The following is a 22,104-nucleotide window of genomic DNA, read 5'->3' as shown; positions in this document are numbered from 1 at the left end:
CAACTCAGCTAAGTAAAGAGAAAAAACAGTCCATCATTCCTTTAAGACATGAAGGTCAGTCAATCCGGAAAATATCAAGAACTTTGAATGTATCCTCAAGTGCAGTCGCGAAAACCATCAAACACAGGATGAAACTGGCTCTCATGAGTACCACCCCAGGAAAGCAAGACCAAGAGTTACCTCTGCTGCAGAGGATAAGTTCAGTAGAGTTACCAGACTCAGAAAACACAAAATAACACCACCTCCGATTAGAGCCCACATAAATTCTACACAGAGTTCAAGTAGCAGACACATCTCTAAATCAACTATTCAGAGGAGACTGCGTGAATAAGACCTTCATGGTCAAATTGCTGCAAAGAAGCCACTTCTGAGGGAGAACAAGAAGAAGAAGAGAAGTGTTTGGGCCAAGACACACAAGGAATGGACATTAGAACAGTGGAAATCAGTACTTTGGTCTGATGTGTCCAAATTTGAGATTTTTGGTTCATTTGGTTTGTCTTTGTGGGACGCAGATGGTGTCTACATGTGTGGTTCCCACTGTGAAGCATGGAGGAGGAGGTGTGATGGTTTGGGGGTGGTTTGCTGGTGACGCTGTTGGTGATTAATTCAAAATTCAAGGCACACTTAACCAGCATGGTGACCACAGCATTCTGCAGTGACATGCCATCCCATCTGGTTTGTGCTTAGTGGGACCATCATTTGTTTTTCAACAGGACAATGACCCCAAACACACCTCCAGGCTTTGTAATGGCCATCTGACCAAGAAGGAGAGTGATGGAGTGCTGCGTCAGATGACCTGGCCTCCACAATCACCCACCCTAAACCCAGTTGAGATGGTTTGGGATAAGTTGGACTGCACTGTGAAGGCAAAGCAGCCAACAAGTGTTGGAAAACCATTCCAGGTTACTACCTCATGAATCTGATTGAGAGAATGCCAAGAGTGTGCAAAGCTGTCTTCAAAGCAAAAGGTGGCTACTTTGAAGAATATAAAATATAAAACATATTCTGGTTTGTTTAACACTTTTTTGTTCAGTTCAGTTCATCATTCATGAACTGAACTGAATGAACACTTTTTTGTTTACTGCATAATTCCATACGTGTTCCGTCATAGTTTTGATGTCTTCAGTATTGATCTACAATGTAGAAAATTTAAAAAATAAAGAAAAAACATTGAATGAGAAGGTGTGTCCAAACTTTTGACTGGTAGTGTATATGCAACCCACTTAAAAATGTATTGTTTCAACTAGAGACCATCTTGTAATGCCCGTCAACATGTTCAAGTCCAACCCATGAGTACTTGGTAGTGATTACCACATTATTACATAAGATCATGTGCATCTTCGTATTCAACCTTCATTTTGATCTGAACCACACACCTGTGAAGTTTCTTCACTGTTTAACAGTTGTGAAGTTAAATCTAACCTTGATAATTCTTTCATGAATTAATGTTGTGGGAGAACAAGCCACTTTGATCCTTAAGTAACTCCGAAGGTCGGAGGAGCACAACCAGATATATTGTTCATAATTGACACAAAGAACTACAACAAGCCGTAACTTGTGCCTTCGAGAAGAGCCGTCTCTATGCTGCTGACAGAAACCAGACTGAAATTAATCAAATAAGTTGTTTTCCTCATCATTCAAGCCATAAAACCATTGTGAATGTTATTATTTCCACCTGTGCTCAGAGCCGGTGACGTCTCCTCCCACCCTCCCCCTTTCTATCCATGAGCTGGTGCGTTGCACTTGCTCCATGCAGGGGACAGGCTTCTCCTGCCCCAGTGGGGTGGGAGGGCGGCCCCCCCTCATGAAGGTGGTGACAGGTGACATCCTGGTGGACATCACAGGTCGTAACGTCTCTGAGTATCTTCTCTTCACATCTGACAGACTGCGCCTGCACAGGTAGGAGTGCTATGGGATCGTTTCATTAAGAAAGCTCTGAGATTCGGTCTCTTCCAAAACCACATTTTTTTCATTACCTTACTTTGAAAAATATTAACATATTTTACAATCATCTTGGCTCAGTTTTCATAACAGAGTTTAGAGGTGCAAATAATAGTTAAAAAGCACTTCATAGCATTTTGCATTTTAATATCTCACTTACTGCTGCTTCCATTTTTACTATTATTTTTTATATCTTTATGTTATATAAACCAAACAACTTAAGTAAAACCAGAATAACTTAGGTACATCTGGTAAGCATGTTCAAAAAGTGCTGTGAAGACAGCGAGTTTTGGTGGTGATTGAGTTTGACCGAGAAAACCATTTCTGAATAGTTTTTCAGTTCAGTGTCTCTGCACTTAAGTAGTGATGTAATAACATTCAAATTTGTGTTGTCTTTTTTGTTCACTGACTTTGTTCTCAATAGATATGGTGGTTTAACAGTGGGGAACATCCAGAAATCAATCCCTGCATCCTTTGGGAGAAAGATACCTCCAATGGTACGCAAGATAGCAGTTCGCAGATCAGCTCAGGTAAGATGAGTACTCTGAACTGGACGAGTTCATAGATACAGTATAAACCACCACTGACAGAGTGACTGCTTGTGTGCAGGTTCTGTACAACAACAAAGGTTACCACAGCATGCCAACATATCTGAATGTCCTCAACAATGCCATCCTGCGTGCCAACCTGCCGTCATCCAAGGGCAACCCTGCTGCCTATGGTAATTACATGTGATACAACAGATCCCAGTTAAATGCCATGTCATTATCAGTGTTGTTAAATAAAGTTGTGTAGTTGTGGGCCAGCTTCTGGTTTGGGTTTTATAATCTACATAAATGAGGTTGTTGTGTTGTGTGTGTGTGTGTGTGTTCTGCAGGTATCACACTGACAAACCACCCGATGAATCGAACCAGTGCCAGCCTCTCTTTGGACTACTTGTAAGCTGCTCAGCTGGACTGATATTTAAAGGATGCCTTAATAGAAAGCTCAGAGGACTATATTACATTATCATTACTAAGAGTACAAGTAAAGCAATAAAATGAACAGCTGAGTGTGAATGTTTCTGGTGTTTATCATTGAACTATACTTATGTATAGTTTGACTCAAGTTTGACAAGGTAACCTGAGCTAATTTGCCCTTGTAAATTCAGGATTATAAAGTCAATTCATGGATGGATTACTGTAGTGTAATTGTCATCTCATCTCTCCCTATATACCTCCTCTCCTGTCCTCTGTATCTCCAGACTCCAGGGCACAGATGTGGTGATTGCCATCTTTATCATTGTTGCCATGTCTTTTGTGCCAGCCAGCTTTGTGGTTTTCCTGGTTGCAGAGAAATCCACAAAGGCCAAACACCTGCAGTTTGTCAGTGGCTGTGACCCTGTCATCTACTGGCTGGCTAACTACATATGGGACATGGTGAGGAGGATACATGTGTGTGTGTGACTGACACTGACACTGTTTGTGCAGGTGTGAACATGTTCTCTCCTCTCATCTCTCCTCAGCTGAACTACCTGGTACCTGCCACTTGCTGTGTTATTATTCTGTTTGTGTTCGACCTGCCGGCCTACACATCCCCAACCAACTTCCCTGCCGTCCTCTCCCTCTTTCTTCTTTACGGGTGAGATGTCTGATGCTGTGATGCAGAGCAACCTGACTGGTTGAATTTGAATGTACTCATAATATGGGTAATTTTCCCTTTAATTAAAAAAAGAATTAGGGAATATTTTATACTCTCTGACTAACAAGAGGAAGAGAGAGAAAGAAAGAAAGAAAGAAAGAAAGAAAGAAAGAAAGAAAGAAAGAATACTTGAATGTAAACTGAATTATTGCTCTCCAGTTTCTTTCTGTCATGTCCTAAAGCTTTGGACATCCTCTGTCCCAGGTGGTCCATCACTCCAATCATGTACCCAGCATCCTTCTGGTTCGAGGTTCCTAGCACAGCTTACGTGTTCCTAATAGTCATCAACCTCTTCATAGGCATCACTGCAACTGTTGCCACTTTCCTTCTCCAGCTCTTTGAACATGACAAGGTCAGTTTGACTCTGTTATTTTAACCCCAGAAACTTACTCAACATTCTCTGAGGGCTTCACCCAAAGATAACAATTTATTCTCAGGCTACAGCAAGACTAAAGATGTTTACAGTCAGATGCGTCATCTCACCTACATATTTAGGAGAAGATAAAGCAACATAAGAAAAAATAAATCCTACTAAATTGATATAGTGCGTTTGCTTCTGTACTGCAGCAGATTACAATGTGGCTTTTGGATGTTTCTGTGTTTAATTATTCACCCTTTTCTTCTCCTGCAGGATCTGAAAAAAGTCAACAGTTACCTGAAGTCCTGTTTCCTCATCTTCCCCAACTACAACCTGGGCCATGGCCTGATGGAGATGGCCTACAATGAGTACATCAACGAATATTACGCTAAAATAGGTACACTCATCCCCAAACTGCCTCACACAGAGAGAATGTGTGAGACACAGTCCTTCAAGTTAACAAACTGAACACTATATAACAGTATTATGTTGAATATGTGTTTGAACAAAGATGTTTTGCTACTCAAAGATTACCTCTATTGTTTTCCACAGTTCTACAATTTAAGCATGTGTACTGACACACACAATATACCGAATATATGTAGATGTTCATGTACTTTTTTTCAAGTGTAAACAGGATAATTTCAGAATTTTGGCACTTTAAGTAATGAGCTGAAAAAAACAATAAAATCAAATAAGGGAATTGGGACAACCCACCCAAAAGAGATGATTTCCAGCCTTACATTTAAAATTACTAAACAAGTTTGACCTGTAACAGTTTTACTTCTGACACAGACAAATGTTTTTGAGCGAAGTTGTCGTGAATGTGTGCTTTCAGGCCAGTTTGACAAGATGAAGTCTCCGTTTGAGTGGGACATTGTGACTCGAGGACTTGTGGCCATGACAATCGAAGGCTTTGTTGGCTTCCTTATCACCATCCTCTGCCAGTACAACTTCCTCAGGAAACCCCCGTGAGTCAAGTGTGTCTCTGTCTGAGTCTGTAATGTGGCAGGTTTTACTGTCACTCCCTCACAATGACCTAATCTGAAGCTGCCATTTTACATCCTTTCACATCACAGAGAATGCCATTAATACACACACACACACACACACACACACACACACACACACACACACACATAGAATACACAATATTCATAGTTTTCACGTGATGTCACGCTCCAGGGGAAACCTTCAAGCTTGTGTTTAGACTGATAAACTTTGTTGGTGATTTTTTTTTGGTGATGTCCAGGGTACATATACAATAATAATATTAATACGATAATGTTCAATATCTAGTGTTAGATACTCACCTTTGCTTTTACAATGAAGAACCGAACGGCGGCATTATTTACCCATCCAGATCAAAAATACATATAACTGTCCATACTTTTATCAGCTTTCATCCTGGCAGCAGTATAAGGTGAGGGATTCTCCACAAGGTACACGTCACCTAAGTGGAGCTCTGGCAGGGACCTGGCGGTTTTTAACGGCTGAGATACAGCAGCGGGTGCTGTATATGGATCGCAAGTGCCCAACACTTGCAGTGTATGTCCATATCGTTCCTTTTCTATGATTGACAGGTGATCTAAATAACTGTGCGAGGGGAAATTTACCAGCTTTTGCCATGTCTCTACGGGAAGTCCAGTATGAGCCGCCATCTTGGTTTACTGTTTTGCCCTCCAGGTCAGCGCACAGGTCACGTGACTGAAAACTATGAATAGGGGCACAGTGGACATGATGAAAAGGAATACCGAAAACTCTGTGTGTGTGTGTCTGTGTGTATGTATGTGTGTGTGTGTGTGTGTGTGTGTGTGTGTGTGTGTGTGTGTGTGTGTGTGTCTGTCCAGGAGGGTGCCAGTCAGTTGCCAGCCTATAGATGATGATGATGTTGATGTTGCCTGTGAGAGGCGAAGAGTGCTGCGAGGAGACGCTGACAATGACATGCTGAAGATCGAGAACCTGACAAAGGTTTGTACAGTCAACAGTCATCAACATTTAAAGAAACATTCAGAAGCTATTCATTTGTTTTCACAGAACATTTACACTTGCAGAAATGCTTACCAATGTGCTCACAATTGCACATTTTACTTAAACATCACCATTATTTGTCCATTTATGCCAGTACAGTAAACTAGTTTAAATGGTCATCATACACAGTGTCAATGAAATATAAATGATTTGTTTTTTTGTTTTGTTTTTTCAACTTAGATTTTATTAGATTTTTTGACAGAGAAACAGGTAACAGCACAGTTCATCAACATTGGGGAGGGGAACAAAACAACAACCCCCCAAAAAAACTAAACAAACCGAAAAACACCACCATCCTCAATACTTATATTAACAAATATCCTCTCCATTTTGACCATTTTGTCATGTATAAGTCATTCTTCAATCTCAGTAAGAAAGTCAGTCTCTCCATCTCATGGACCTTCCCGACAACCTCAAGCCAGTTGTCTACCGTAGGTGGATCAGTCTGTAACTATTTACGATGGTTTTTTCGCTTTCTTTGCTGCTACAATCAGTATTTTCAGAAGATATCTGTCATTTCCTGTTATTTCCTCTGGCAGGTCACCCAAATTGAATGATATACATTAAAACGGAAACTTTCTCCCAAAAATATGTTGCATAATTACGTCCCCAAAATAGTTGTATCTTTGGGCAGCTCCAAAAGATGTGGTGGTGGTTTGCCTCATCATCCCCACATTTTCTCCAACAGCTATGGTCTATTGATGTCAGGTATGTCTTCATTTTAGGAGTAATGAAAAAACGGACAAGGTTCTTCCAACAGAATTCACGCCAATACATAGAGCAAGAGGTAAATAAAGCAGTTTTGTACATGTTCGCCCATTGCTGATTGGATATCTTATCATTTAATTCTTTCTCCCATGTCTCCTTAATATAGGACGTAGTAGCCGCCCTCCCCTTCGTTATTCCCTGGTAAAGTTTAGAAACCACTGATTAAGAGCCTCCCATGTATGCTTTAACTGTTAATTGTATTATTTCATTGGGATCTGTAATTGCCTCATTTTTCCCAATTTCTTTCAAAAAGTATTGGCGTAGCTGTAGGTATCTAAAAAAGTCATATTTTCTAAATTATATTCATCTCTCAGTGTCTGAAAATTTTGTAATGTATTTTTCTCCATTATGGTACAGTAAGCAGTAATACCTTTTTTCGACCAGTATTTCAATCTAGAATCCATACAGTTTGGTTTAAATTCTGTGTCATGTGCAACCCACCTAAGTTTTTTCCGCTTCAATATTTTTTATTAAGGAAAATCATGATACAACACAAACAATGACATAAGCACAAAAATATTAAGTAAACATTGAATGCAAATCGCGCATGTATGAAAATTGGATACAATCACGAGAACCCAGCTACCCACGCACACTAACTAATTAACTTCGCCTACCTGCCCTTGCCAACTACACCCTTCCTAGCGGTGACGGGCCTGGGCCACTGCGTGTTCAGCTCCCATACCCGGACCCGCCCCCGCTGACTAAACTATAAAGTGCGCAAGCAGCCAGGTGCCCATGTATCCCAACTTAATTAATAATTTTGCTGTATTTATAATAATAAAATGAATGTAACGTAACAAGACATGACACGAATTGCAATACAAAGTAAAAAAACAAAAAAAAAACAAAAACAGACCAAAAAACAAAAAATAAATAAATAAAAATAAAAGCAACAACAAGACATAATATATGATGATGACCAAACAATAATGTTAACAACCTTATATTTTGATAGATAGTCTGTGATAATGTTGCACATAAGGAGATCTGTTTGTAATTCCCAAGCTAATAACATCTGACCATTCTTCTTTCAAGAATATGGACAATGGAGACCAGTCTCTTACGAATTGCTCAAGAGTGCCTCTTAGCACATGTGATAATCTCTCCAGTGGTAAAATGGACATTAGCTTTTCATACCAAGTTTTTATATCCGGAGGATCTTCGTCCAACAACTTCTGTAATATTGTGAGGCGTGCTGCATAAAGAGCAACTCTAAGAATGTACTTGTATCCATGATTGAAGTCTAGTCCCAGTACAAGATTATGTGGATTTAAAGGTATAGCTATCCCAAGGATTTTATTGATCTCGTTTTGGATAGCTATCCAAAAACTTTTAATTTTGGGGCATGACCACATTGACTATATGTACCACAACTGTTTTTGCATTTCAAACATAATGGGGAGCACATGGCGTCATATTTACATCTGATATTTGGGGTGACATGTAAGCTGTGAATAATCTTGTATTGGGTTTCATAGGATTTGTTGGAGCATGTCATTTTTTTTGCATTCAATAAAATATCCCGCCACATGTCATCATCGATATGGGACCCAAATTCTTCCCCCCAAGATGTTTTACTATTAATAAAAGGGATGTTAACAAATAATTGATCATAAACATAGCTTATAACCTTTGTCTGTAAAGAAAATGCTTTCAGTAATATTCTTTCCAACTGGTTAATATGCAAATCATTCTTATATGTTGGTATAGACTGGAGATAGCTCCTAAATTGTAAGTAGCGAAAGAATTGTGCTCGAGTAAGATTAAATTCGGACATAAGTTGAGAGAAGGATTTGAGAGTTCCATCTAGAAAAAGGTCCTGTAACTTAGTAATTCCAACATCATTCCAGGTCTTATATCCTACATCTGAACACGAGGGTACAAAATCAGGATTGGATACAATAGGAGCAAGTATAGAATACTGATCTATTATTCTAAAGTGCTTACGTATCTGATGCCAGGTTTTAAGAGTATTTCTAATAATATAATTTTCTTTCATTCCCTGTTGTGTGGTTGCATTATGTACAAACGGCAAATCTGAGATAACGGACGCGCAACCAGTAATTTCTAAATCCAGGTATGTTGAGTTGGGATAATTTTTTTATCCATTCTGTAATGTATCTAATCTGAGAAGCCCAGTGATAGTACATTATGTTGGGAAGTGCTAGTCCTCCTTTATCAACAGGTAACTGCAATTTCTCTAATTTAAATCTGGGACGCTAATGTTTCCGAACAGATTTGCTAATCATACTATATAATGTTTTGAAAAATTTAACTTGAATATAATTCGGCAGCATCTGCATCGGGTATAATAATCTTGGCAGGACATTCATTTTTATAATAGCAACCCTTCCAAGTAGTGAAATTGATAAGGGATTCCATCTTTGAAAGTCTTTTTTAATTTCATTCACCACTGGGTGTAAATTCATTTTAATCATGTCTTCAAAATTATAGGACACAAAAATGCCAAGGTACTTGAAACCGTTAGGAGATAACTGAACAGGGCTATATGCTGATATATCAGTACTTCTTAAATTTCCAAGTGGTAGTGCAAGGGATTTCCCATAATTAATCTTGTATCCGGATATCATCCCAAACTCATTAACTACTTTAATTGTAGCAGGGATTGATGACTCTGGGTTACTCAAAAATAAAAGAACATCATCAGCATATAACGAGATGGAGTGTACTTTCCCGTCAGTGTGAATGCCAGTAATTGAGGTATTCGATCTAATCATTTCTGCCAGGGGTTCAATTACTAGGGCAAATAATAAGGAGGATAAGGGGCATCCTTGTTTTCTGCCTCTACCTATTTCAAAAGGAGAAGACAACATCGCATTAATAGAAACTGATGCACGGGGCGCTGAGTAAAGCAATTTGACCCAATTAATAAATCCCTCTCCAAAAGAAAATTCCTCTAATGTTCAAACAAATATTTCCATTCTATACGGTCAAATGCTTTTTCGGCATCTAACGTTACTACTAACGCATCAAGTTTCTTTATCTTGACATATTGTAAAACTGTTTGAATAGGATTGTCTGTTTTGAATAAAACCTGTCTGATCATGTCCCACAATTTTTGGTATAATTTGATTGAGCCTAGATGCCAAAAGTTTTGCTAAAATTTTGCAGTCTGTGTTTTGGATACTTATTGGTCTATACGATGCCGGGTTGTTTGAGTCTTTATTTTCCTTAAGTAAAACATTAATAGTAGACATCTGTAATGATTGTGGGAGTTTCTTGATGGATAAGGAATGTTTAAACATTCTTACTAGGAGGGGGGAGAAGATACCTTTAAAGGCTTTGTATATTTCTCATGGAAGACCATCTGGTCCGCAAGCTTTGCCTGAAGCCAAAGTGTCTATCACATCCTCCAACCTCCTTACTTGTAATATCCATATCACACATATGTCGATCTTCATCAGAAACCTTGGGGAGTTTTATACATTTAAAGAAACCATTCATCTTATCCTCTATACCCCCAGATTCCTCTGAGGAATACAAAGAGGAGTAAAAATCATTGAAAACATTAGCAATTTCAGAGTTAGTATGAAAAAGCTGACCATTATTGTCCTTAATTGTGGAAATAGATGTATTTAGGGATTTTTTGCTTATTAAATTGGATAAGTACTGCCCGGATCTATGAGCATATTCATATATCTTATGTTTTTGTTTGAACAACCCTTTTTCTGCTTTCTGAGATAAAAGTGTATTGAGAGCTGTTCTAGTTCTCAAAACTTTATCCCAGTTTGGTTTACTTCCATTACGTTTGTGTTCAGATTCAGCGTCCTGTACCTGTACCTCGAGGCATCTCTGCTCCTTCAGTTTTTTCTTCTTTTTGGTTGAGCAATATGATATAACTATGCCCCTCAAAAAGGCTTTAGTCGTATCCCATAGATTTGAGGGATCTGTGTATTCATTATCATTCTCCTGGATGAACATCTGAATTTCCCTTTGAGCCATGGAGCGAAAATCTGTATCAGATAAGATAGATCTATTACATGTCCAGGTGTATGTCTTTGACTTGTTATTTAAAATAGACATTACTAAGAAAACAGGAGCGTGGTCTGAGATATGAATAGAACCAATATGACATCTCTCAATTAATTCGACAGAAATTTGAGGAACCAAAAAAAAATCTATTCTAGAGTAAGTCCTATGTGGATAGGAGTAAAATGTATAATCTCTATTGCTGGGGTTAAACAAACACCAAACATCTGTCAGGCCAGCCTCTTCTATCATTTGATGAATAGTTTTCTGTCTAGGGTTTAAAATGGATGAGGCAGTATTAGGTTCCCTGTCTAATTTCCCATCCAGTATACAATTCCAATCACCGCCAATAAGTGTATTAGGACAGCTATACTCAACAAGCAGGGAAGTTAGTTTTGTAAATATACTCAGTTGAATATTAGGAGCTGCATAAACATTTAAAATACTTATCATGTATCCATACAAGGAACCATGTAGGAAAATAAAGCAACCATCTGGATCTGATTCATAATATTCAACTTTAAGTGGGACTTCCTTATGGATTAATATAGCAACCCCCCTACTTCTGCTCATTTGTTAAGTGAGTCTCCTGTAGCATTCCAATAGATAGTTTCTCTTTTTAAAAAAGGACAAAACCTTCTTCCTTTTTATGGGATGGTTACAGCCTTTGATGTTCCATGAGCATGTTAAAAGAGTTTTTTACTGGCATAAGTCAAATGTTGAGAAATATTTTGTTTATGCGTATATTCAACTTTACAGGTTGTCGCATTGTTAATTATTTCATGAATGGTAACACTAAACACAAAAACATTACAAAAAACAAAGAAACAAAAAAAAAAAAAAAACACTGCCAACAAAAAAACACACAAACTTCACCTTTGAGGTGGGTGAAACACCAAATCCACCCCGCCCACCCACATAGTAATAGGTCCAACCCGATTCCGAGGAACGGAAGTTTTGCCCAACCATTCCCTAATCCCTGTAGGAAGGAGCCAGTGTCTACCAGATTATCACCACAGCATAGCAAGAACTGTTAGTTTGTTTAGTTTCTTGTTGTATTTGAAAATGAGACAAAACTGTAAATAGAGTCTACATCTTGCAGCCTTTACGATAAGGAGGTAAACTGATAAAGCACCGATGGTGGTCAAACTCAAACACCAGGATTTTTTTTTTTTTTCTTTAATTATTTATTTATTTATTTATTTTTCTTCCCTCTTCCCAGTTATATTATTAGCCTACTGTCACCGTTAATAGACCCGTGATTCTAACGGGACATAATAGGTTATTCAAGGCCATGAATAAATCTATATAGGAGGGAGTAAAATAATAGGGCTACATCAGGCTTGCCTACATGGCACAACCAAGGATTCCAAGGCAACAAAAAAAAAACAGCTAATCAAAGCAGTCTTTCTACTATCCGGAGGATGTTTTACAATAGACCTAGTATACATTTACGCATCAGAACTAGGCTCCTTGTCCTCCTCCATTGAGGAATCACTTTCGCGGCCCTGGAACATTACTTTCATAAAGTCCTCTGCCGCTTTAGGTGTGTAAAACCTTGATTTCATGCCCTCATAGTCAATAGATAGTACCGCTTGGAAGATCATGGCATACCTTATTCCCCGGTTTTGAAGCTTCTTTTTTACTGGCAGGAAAGCTTTGCGTTTGGCCCGGACTGCTTCGCTGAGGTCGGGAAAAAAGTAAATTCTCCTATCCTTGAACTGAAGCTCTCTAAGCTCCCGTGATAGCCATAGAATCTTCAGCTTATCCTGATAATTCAGGAGTTTCGCTATGATGGGTCGAGATTTCTGTGGATCAACCCTGTTACGCGCAGCGATCCGATGGCTCCTCTCCACGGCTATCGGCTCTGGAAAGTTATTAAGTAAGGTCCCGGTGTCGGCTCCCTCCGATCCCTCCGGGACTCCAACAATCAACAGGTTTGACTGTCGGCTCTTATTCTCCATATAATCCACTTTTGATTGAAGTGTGGCCACAGTAGTCTCCAGCTTTTTTATGGAACTTTACGCGGTAGCCAATTCATCCTTGGTTTTACTCACTCTTTCTTCCATTGCGGCGTTTAGGTCTGCCAAGTTTGACATGGACAGTTCGAGAATAATGACTTTAGCTTCTATTCCTTGAAGATTTGTCAGAAGTTCTTTTTTGCTGGCCTCAATCGTCTAGAGTTTCTTCTCCATTTCACCTGCCATTGTTCTATTGTTTGACATGTGGTGCGTAACGCGTCTGGTGGTGTGGAGAGCGTTTCTCACGGCGTAGCCTGCAGCCTACTCGTTTAGGAGGATTTGCAATGGATCAGTTCAGCTTTGAGTCTTTTGTTCAGAATGTCAGTGTTCTATTCAAAATCTCACTCTGAAATCATTTTAGTTCAGTATATTTTTGATCAGACAGGCTCGGGTGCAGAGCTCGGTCATGCACGTCCTTCCACTTTCGCCATCTCAAAACCTAAGTTTTTTCAGCTGGGTCCACAATTTAATTGCTTTACCACTTCAAACCAGGTGTGCAAAGTGAATGAGGTAAGTGGTCCTGACAAGTTATTGTTAATTTATCTGATCTCCAATCATTGCCTGTATTGGGACACCATTACATTCTCTCTCCATCTCCTTTTACCTTGCCTCATATTCATTGTCGCACAGGAGAATTATAGTCCTTAGTTGGGCAGCATAGTAATATCTTTTAAGACTAGGTTTAGACATATCACCTCCCACCTTACTGGTGGTTAATGTACTATATTTAATCCTTGGTTTCTTACCATTCTAAATAAATCACAAAATTTGTTTGTCCCATTCATGAAATTGACTGGTTGGGATTTTAACTGGTAATGACATAAATAGATACAGCAATCTAGGTATAGTGTCAATTCTTGCACTAAATTCAGTAGGGATTTTGACCAACTAATAAGATCCTCTTTAATTTTCTTGTTTACAGTTTCATAGTTTTTTTTTATACAACTCACCAGGACAATGTGTTAACCAAACCTCCAGGTATTTGATTGCTTTTTGGGACCAGTTGATGGGGATTCTTTGCTTAAGCCCAGGCGAGGGATTGTAATTAAATGTTAATATTTGTGTTTTTTATATCATCGTCATATCATGCTATTTTGTGTTCCCTATTATTGACCACAATTCCCCGTATTGTACAGTCCTCTTTTATTGCTTGAGCCAAAGGTTCTGTGTAGAGTGCAAAAAGGGTTGGTGAAAGGGGACATCCTTGGCCGGTAGATCTTTCCAGTTTTATACAGTCAGTAAGACGACCATTTATCCTGATTCTTGCTGTAGGGGGCAGAGTATAATGTACTAATACTGTTAATTGATTTTTCAGTAAATCCAAACCGCCAAACCGGTTTGTCAGTGTCGATTAATTTTTTCCGTATTTTCCTTGCTAATAATTTTGTAGCTTTAGGACCTATCTCATAGTAAGTTTGTTTTAGAAATTTATATTTTTTTTATCTTATTCTTCTTTATAAATGTTGGTGATCTGATTTCTAGTTTCTTTGATTTTATTGTTGCTTTTCTAATTCTTTTAAATTATTTTCGAGCTGTTTAAGTTTATTTTCTTTAGTTTTTTTGACTGCTGGACTAAGTGATATCAGTTTACCTCTGACAACTGCCTTTAAGGTGTCCCAGCGTATATTTGTATAATTTCAACTTTAACTTGTTGTATTACCATTTTACTATTAAGCAAGATTGTGTTTAGTCTCCACATTGTTTCCTTGGGCCTACTATCCAAGTGTAACGTCACGTAAATCAGTGAGTGATCTGAGATATCTCTAGTTCCAATATCACAACCCAAGACTCTGTGTGTATCATTTTGAAACATAAAAAAGTAATCTATCCTCGAATACACCGCATGGGGGGCAGAGTTAAAAGTGTAACTTTTGTCAGATGGATGAAAATCCCTCCAGACGTCTAGTAAGCCCATTTCACCTAAACTCTTTCTCAATAATTTAGTCTGATCAAATTAGTCAAATATGATACATCTAATAAAAAGAGGATCATAACCCCTTTTTATTAGATGTATCATATTTGTTGTTTATTATTGTATTAAAATCACAGATTAATGTGCCTTGTGATTCTGAGGAAATTAATTCAAGAATCTTTTTCAGAATGTTTTGATTGCTTTTTTGGGGGGGAGATAAACACAGAGAAGTGTGGCCATTTTATTTTCTATTTTGCCTTGCACTAGAATATATCTGCCCTAACTATCTCTGATCTCCCTAACCAATTCAAAATTAATGGAGTTATGTAATAGTATTGCAACTCTCCTTTTTGACCATTTTTAAAGGTGCTGTAGAATGTGTTCTTATACCCAAATTTCTTCAATTTTTCATGCTCACTCTGAGATAGGTGAGTTTCCAGTAGGAATATGATTTGGCTATTTTCCCTTCGCATTTTTGTCATCACTCTACTCCTCTTAATTGGGTTGTTCAAGCCATTCACATTCCAGGAGGCAACTCTAAAATTACTGTACCCCATAACACTAGCTCAACATATATGTGCCTGCAACATAAACATATGAACTGTGACAGTAACAAATAATGTGAACAAGAACAATATGAACCAGTAGAGCGGGACCTACAGTGTGTATATGCATTAACCTGAGTGAGTCTAGGTTACGAATTGCATCACGTGCATATTACCCAAATGTTTATGGAGTATTTTCATGCACAATTTTAACTGTGTGAAATTATATGAACAATACCTCGTGGTGCCTGATAATACAGTATTCACACGTTGGAAATCTCTGAGCCTCTCCCAGACTTGTCCGGTGCGATCTCCGTCCTTTTTGCTCCAGTGTGCGCCTCCGCTGAGCCTCTGTTTCCAGTCGGTGGTCGTGGTTTGTGGCGGCTAGTCCATGGTGTAGCCTCTCCTTCTCATATCATCGGATACCTCCGCTGCACTGTTATAGACGCAGGGTCCGTTTTCCCAGTGAATCCTCCTCTTGGCAGGGTACGGTGTCTAGAAAACAAGTGATCTTCTTTGCCCAAGCCAGTTTTCGTATTTTGTCTTTGGTATCATATCTCTGGAAATTGACCAGACGGAAGCCGTAGTCTGAAGCTGAAGTCCTCGGACATTTTTCTTTTTTCTTTCAAAGTTTCAAATCACTAGTGCAGGCAGATCCCTCTTGTGTTTGTGTGTTGCTCACAGCTGGATGTAAATACCGGTGTGTGTCTATCAAGAGTTCTCATTGATCTTGTCTGGCGCGGCTTCCGTAGTGTGAGCAGGTGTGAGGGAGACTCGCGTGCACGCGGGAGCGTGCCTCCAGGCAGATGTAGCATAGTGACTGTTTAGGCTAGAAAAATGTACTAAATGACATCATTTCGAGTAAACTCTGGATGTCGCCACTTCAGGACACTTAGATTGCAGCGGACGAGCAGTATGGAGGAATATTACAAAGTTTTTGTGTAGTTTTATGGACCTTTTCGTCTCGGGCACCATTGACGCCCGTTATATGGATTTTTGCTGCAGGAGGGTACCCCCGCGGGTCTCCAGCTGCACTTTGAGGAATAAAAAACTACACCAGATTTCTCATCAGCATGAGGGTGAGTTGATAATGACTGAATTTCGTTCTAGAGTGAACTATTCCTTTAAGAGAGTAAAGCAGAGCGTCCTTTAGCTCGGTGTTGGCTGTCTCCGTTTCCTCCACCAGTTGCTCTGCTTCAGTTAGCCTTGTGCCGTGGTTGCGGACATCTCCGACAATACTCTAACTTTTGATTTATCTCTGTCTTGAAAGTGTTGAGATCGTTTTTGAAGTCCAGTAATTCCTGCTTGAGTTCCATTTTCAGGTTCTGTATATCTCTGCCCAGGTTTTGAATAGCTTTAGCAATGATTAAGTCGCCCTCCTCGCCACCTGACTACATCCTTCCCACGCTGGGTTTGCTGTCGTTCCTGTTTTTCTTTTCTTTCCCCTCATCGTTGTCTTTGTTTTTCCCCAGTGCTTTCTTGCTTTTAACCCCATTCATTCTAGGTCATTTTAGTTTATACTAAGTGCAATATTCGTGTTTTGGTGGAGTTTAATGTCAAAGTGACCGGGAGAGTTAGGGGATCTATGCCGCCATCTTGAAGCGCTCTCCAAAAGTCCCAATATAAATGATTTGTACTGTAGTTTAGGAGCTATATGTAATGTGTTGTACATCTGAATGTGTTCTCTACATCTCCTTCAGGTGTATAAATCCAGGAAGATGGGTCGTATCCTGGCAGTGGACCGGCTTTGTCTTGGTGTCCGGCCTGGTGAGTGTTTTGGACTGCTGGGAGTGAATGGAGCTGGAAAGACCACCACCTTCAAGATGTTGACAGGTGATGAGTGCACTACTGGAGGAGAGGCCTTCATTAATGGAAACAGGTCAGTGCCAGAAAAATAAAACGAGTATGTAATGCTCACATGAATCCTTTATTGTTCAGCAGCAAAGTAAAAGCAGATGCATCATGACTGATTCATCAGACAGAAATCAGAATGAAAACTGATGATGAGGAAAGCTTTTTCCTCTGTTGCCAGATTCAAGATGGGTACGTTTAAAACAGCAGATATTTGGAGCCGACATCTGTCCATCTTTGGTTTGAGACAGATTGCATTACTATTGTTGGGAAGCTTTTATTGCATTATCAGTTACCTACCGAGTTGTAGTCAACTTAAGTAACGTTACCTTCACTTCACCTGTCCCTTCTCTTCTCTACTCCGCTCCGTGTGTGTGTGTGTGTGTGTGTGTGTGTGTGTGTGTGCGTGTGTGTGCGTGTGCACAGCATCCTGAAGGACCTGTTACGTGTGCAGCAGAGTATTGGCTACTGTCCACAATTTGACGCTCTGTTTGACGACCTGACCGCCAGGGAACATCTGGAGCTTTACACTCGCCTCCGTGGTATTCCCTGGAAGGACCAGGAGAGGGTTGGTCTCACACATGCACTTGTCTTTTCATTTTTTTGTGGACCCTAATCGACATACTGACTACCCCTTAACCTTAACAATCACAACTATATGCCTATAGTGGTTAAAAACTGATATTGGTCCTCACAAAGATGCAATAAAAGACACACAAAAAAGTAATTCTAAACAATTTTTCAGCTACACAAAGTTCTAAAATTAAAACCTGTCTTTCTTATTAGAATAAAAAAAATGGATCGTCTCTCCCAGGCCCACTAATTGAATCACTATTATTCAAATTTCATGCCAGTTATTTGTTGGTGGAAATCTTATTCATGTCTTTACCTCTGTCCCCTCCATACCTTAACAGCTCCATCACAGACTGACATTACCCTTCTGTCCCTCTAGGTGGTGCAGTGGGCATTGGAAAAGCTTGAGTTGTCAAAGTATGCCGACAAGCCTGCTGGCACTTACAGTGGAGGAAACAAACGCAAGCTTTCCACTGCCATTGCTCTGATTGGATACCCCTCACTCATCTTCCTGGTAAGGAACATAATGGATGTTTTTTTATGCTGCACAAGGACACAATTACAAAAACTACATGTAACAATCAGGTTGGAAACAAACCACCAGGTTAATCCAATTTATTTAGAGAAGAAAATGACGGCAAACGTGAAAATGATTACCCAAAACTTATATTGTACACATCCATAGACCAACAGCTGTCCTGTCCAGTGAGGAATTGTTAACACCATTTCAGATGTGCTCAATTCCAGATTAGCCTCCAAGTTTGACTTCTTTTAGTGATGTCACTGTGTTGGACACATAAAAGAATAAGACCATCGATGTAATAAACTGGAGTGATCCTTAGATATATATTTATTTTGGGGGTTTTCTGGGGAACATGGTAGAAGGCTAACAAACACAATAGTGAGAGTTAACTGTAAATACAGTAGCATGTCTAGCTACCTATAAGCTCCTTAACTGTATTTTGTGGGTTTTCCAGGATGAGCCCACCACTGGGATGGACCCAAAGGCCCGCAGATTCCTCTGGAATTTAATCCTTGACATCATCAAAACAGGACGCTCTGTAGTGCTGACATCACACAGGTGAGACACCTCAGTCCTTACATTCACCTTTTCCTGTTCTATCTTATTTTGTTTGGTTTTCACTTAGAGTGTGCTTCATATATTATTTCATGCTGTCGTCTGCAGCATGGAGGAGTGTGAGGCTTTGTGCACCAGACTGGGCATCATGGTGAACGGCAGGTTTAAATGCCTGGGCAGCATCCAACACCTCAAGAACAGGTGAGAAGAATAAAGATTTGCCTTCCTTTTACCTTTGGTGATTTATTTACTATCCACATCTATACCAAAAGTTAATGTGGTCTATTCTGGGCTGACACCCATCCTCCATCCAAGTTTTATGAAAATCAGTTCAGTAGTTTTAGTGTGATCCTGCTGACAAACCAACCAACCAACAGACACTGGTGAAAATATAATGACCTTATCGGAGGTAAAATAAGTATACAAAAAAGAACTTGAAGCATTTGTCTATGATCATGTTCCAGGTTTGGGGATGGCTACATGATCACAGTGAGAACCAAGAGCAGCTCTAATGTGAAGGAGGTGGTTCGATTCTTCAACAGAAATTTCCCTGAGGCTGTGCTGAAGGTACAGCACTGTGGCTACCTCTGTCATTTATACCAGTAAATTCTCCAAGTCAATGAGCACCAGAAAAAGAAGAGGATTGATATACATGACCATATGACACTAGTGTAGACATTGGTTAGCTGGTAGGCCTACTTTAAAGTTTAATAATAGATAAATTACATATTTATGAGATAATATCTGTTAGTAATGCTTATTTAAATACAGCTTTAAATTGTTTATGTTTTTAACAGAGCAGATTGAGGTTCGATAAATGTCTTAAAGAAGAGTCCCTCTTTCTGACTGAAGCCATCTGTTGTCATATTTGCAGGAGCGTCACCACACCAAGGTCCAGTACCAGTTGAAGTCCGAGCGGATCTCCCTAGCTCAGGTCTTCAGTAAGATGGAGCAGGTGGTGGAGGTGCTGGGCATCGAGGACTACTCTGTCAGTCAGACCACTCTGGACAATGTGAGTCAATGTGTAATACACTACATGTCGGATATTAACAGGAAAATTTAAACACATTTAAAATATCACCTTTTTTGCTGCCCAGGTGTTTGTCAACTTTGCCAAGAAACAGAGTGACAACCTGGAGCAGCAGGAGGTGTCGCCCCCGGGTGGTGGACAGTCCCCCCTGCAGCGCATCCTCAGCCTGCTGAAGTCTCGGCCGGCCAACACAGAGCTCAACGCCTTGATCAGTGAGGCGCCTGAGGAGCTGGAGAGCGATGATGATGAAGGACTCATCAGCTTTGAAGAGGAAAGGGTAAGTGCATCACACCTGGGGTTTTATTTTCATTCATCAGATTATTTACCAATGCCAAGATTGTAGCTTTGATTTTTGGTATCTGTGTCAAGGATTGGTCTTGTTGCAGCAGAAAATAGCATGTCAGGGTTATTGAGATAAGGGCACAGTGCGCAGATGGAAGGAAGCGGTGATTGGTGGATTTTTTTCTTTTTTGACGGTGAGGTTTCTTTTATGGATTTGTAGTTTGAAATGTAGCATTATTAGTGAAAAGTTATGGTACGTCCCCTGGACACATGGATAGTGAGTTCACTGTGTCCTTTGGAAATCTGAGTAGTCATAAACATGACTGGTAAATGAACTTTGACATGCACATTGTCAGTTGTGTCATGTTTGCTTGATTATTGTTACTGCTGCAATGTTACACAGATAACCTGTACATGTTCGTTTGGCAGGTGCAACTGTCCTTCAACACAGACACTCTCTGTTGAAATGAGCCACTTCAAGAGCAGAGAGACGAGAGTAACAGAGGCCATCTGTCTGAAGTCTTGAGGCGGAACAGAGCTGCTGACTTTACCCTGAAGAGGACCAAAACTCTCTGCACCATGGATCATAGGACCAATAGTTCAGTATTCAGCCTCAGATTCTACATCCCAAGAGGGACTGAGGTGGTTTAGGTCAGCCCATACAGATAGAGGTGATGACCTGCAGAGCCCCATCTGCAGCTGGAGAGACAGCAGCAGGAGTGCTTGCATTTGGACTGAAGACATTGAATGTTTCCATATTAATTTTTTTTTATGTGTATCTCACTATATGGTTTATGGGTCCTGTAGGTAAGCTATCTTTGTTAGTGAATGAACATATCTCTGGTGATATGTTGGTTGTATGCACTCCCACATGTAACCAGAGTGGGCCCTTTTTACTGTACCAAACTAGACCTGCCTTGAGAGCATGTTGTGATGAAGTTGATTCTCAGTGGTAATGTAATACAGTATATTTTTCTGTGTCAAGAAGAATGATTTATTTTGGATATCGAAGCAGCTACTGACGTGTGTGAATTATTTTGCGATAACAGGATGTAGTGAAATGCACTTTGGGAATTGGACATGCGTGCAGATGTTGACCTTTTCTTTGAACTTGATGTCGAGATATGACAGAAATCTCCATGGCATGGTTATTATCCTGATGGTGCCTCCCTACTATCAACTTGTTTTGACACTGTACATTTGGTCTCTTTCTACTGAATGCTCTCTTTTGTGCTTTTAACATATCATTATGTTGTGGACTCTGCCAAGGTCCTCTGTAAACCGGACACAGTGTACAATAATAATATGAATAATAATAATTATTATTATTATAATAACAATAATAACAACATCGCCATCTCCAGTGAAGGTAATCAGCTTTGTAGCAGTCTGAAACTGAAGTGAACTCTGCTCATATTCCCTGACAATAACTGCACTAGCATCACTGTGATACTAAAGGGAACTCTCAGATCACTATTGTTTAACTTTTGTACAGTACATGTTTTATGATTTGCAGAGATTTTTAATGGAAATTGGAGAACTATTGACAAATATTCACATTTACAAAAACATGGATGTTTCTCTGACTGTACGTAAGCATGTGGTTTTAATTGGTCTCTCACAGAGTTTTGTGATGATTGCGTTGTGACATATCCTGTCAATAATTACTGTTTCACTACTTCTTTCACAGCTAATTGCAGTCATATTTTTGGTGATTATTATGGCACTGGTGGGCTGTTTTCCTACTTGAAGGGGTCAGCATTAAACAATAAAAACTGACTTGTAATTTTCTTCTTTTTCATTGAGAATGTAAAAGTAGAGGAAAGTTGGTTGATGAAATATTGAATATTTAAATTAATTCAATTCTAAAATACAGTCAAAAACAAAAAATACTACTGATATATGTGAACCTAACCCTACATGATTATTTCTTTGAGTTAAATTTAGATCCTTCTTTGACTGGAAAATCTTGTTGGTACAACAACAAGAAGAATCAGGGATCTGTTGAATAACAGAAACATTATGGTGTCAAACATTGAAG

The 22,104-nt window shown here is 39.4% G+C and overlaps 1 protein-coding gene across 1 annotated transcript in view; it reads left to right on the top strand.

The window, feature by feature from the left end:
* Positions 1–21,842, top strand: part of abca2 (ATP-binding cassette, sub-family A (ABC1), member 2) — a 203,868-nt gene extending 182,026 nt beyond the window's left edge. The window contains 19 exon segments of the mRNA XM_073466441.1: positions 1,686–1,899; positions 2,366–2,471; positions 2,551–2,662; positions 2,819–2,879; positions 3,185–3,359; positions 3,446–3,561; positions 3,826–3,973; positions 4,253–4,376; positions 4,818–4,950; positions 5,830–5,950; positions 16,950–17,128; positions 17,527–17,668; positions 18,053–18,187; positions 18,651–18,754; positions 18,860–18,952; positions 19,216–19,318; positions 19,626–19,763; positions 19,849–20,058; positions 20,493–21,842. Coding sequence (XP_073322542.1) covers positions 1,686–1,899; positions 2,366–2,471; positions 2,551–2,662; positions 2,819–2,879; positions 3,185–3,359; positions 3,446–3,561; positions 3,826–3,973; positions 4,253–4,376; positions 4,818–4,950; positions 5,830–5,950; positions 16,950–17,128; positions 17,527–17,668; positions 18,053–18,187; positions 18,651–18,754; positions 18,860–18,952; positions 19,216–19,318; positions 19,626–19,763; positions 19,849–20,058; positions 20,493–20,528 — 2,450 coding nt within the window. The 3' untranslated portion in view covers positions 20,529–21,842.
* The last annotated feature ends 262 nt before the right edge of the window (positions 21,843–22,104 follow it).

Source organism: Pagrus major, chromosome 5 (genome assembly GCF_040436345.1).
Source record: "Pagrus major chromosome 5, Pma_NU_1.0".
Classification (NCBI taxonomy): domain Eukaryota; kingdom Metazoa; phylum Chordata; class Actinopteri; order Spariformes; family Sparidae; genus Pagrus; species Pagrus major.
The sequence above is the reverse complement of the archived record's forward strand: the minus strand, read 5'-3'. Positions and strand labels throughout refer to the sequence as shown.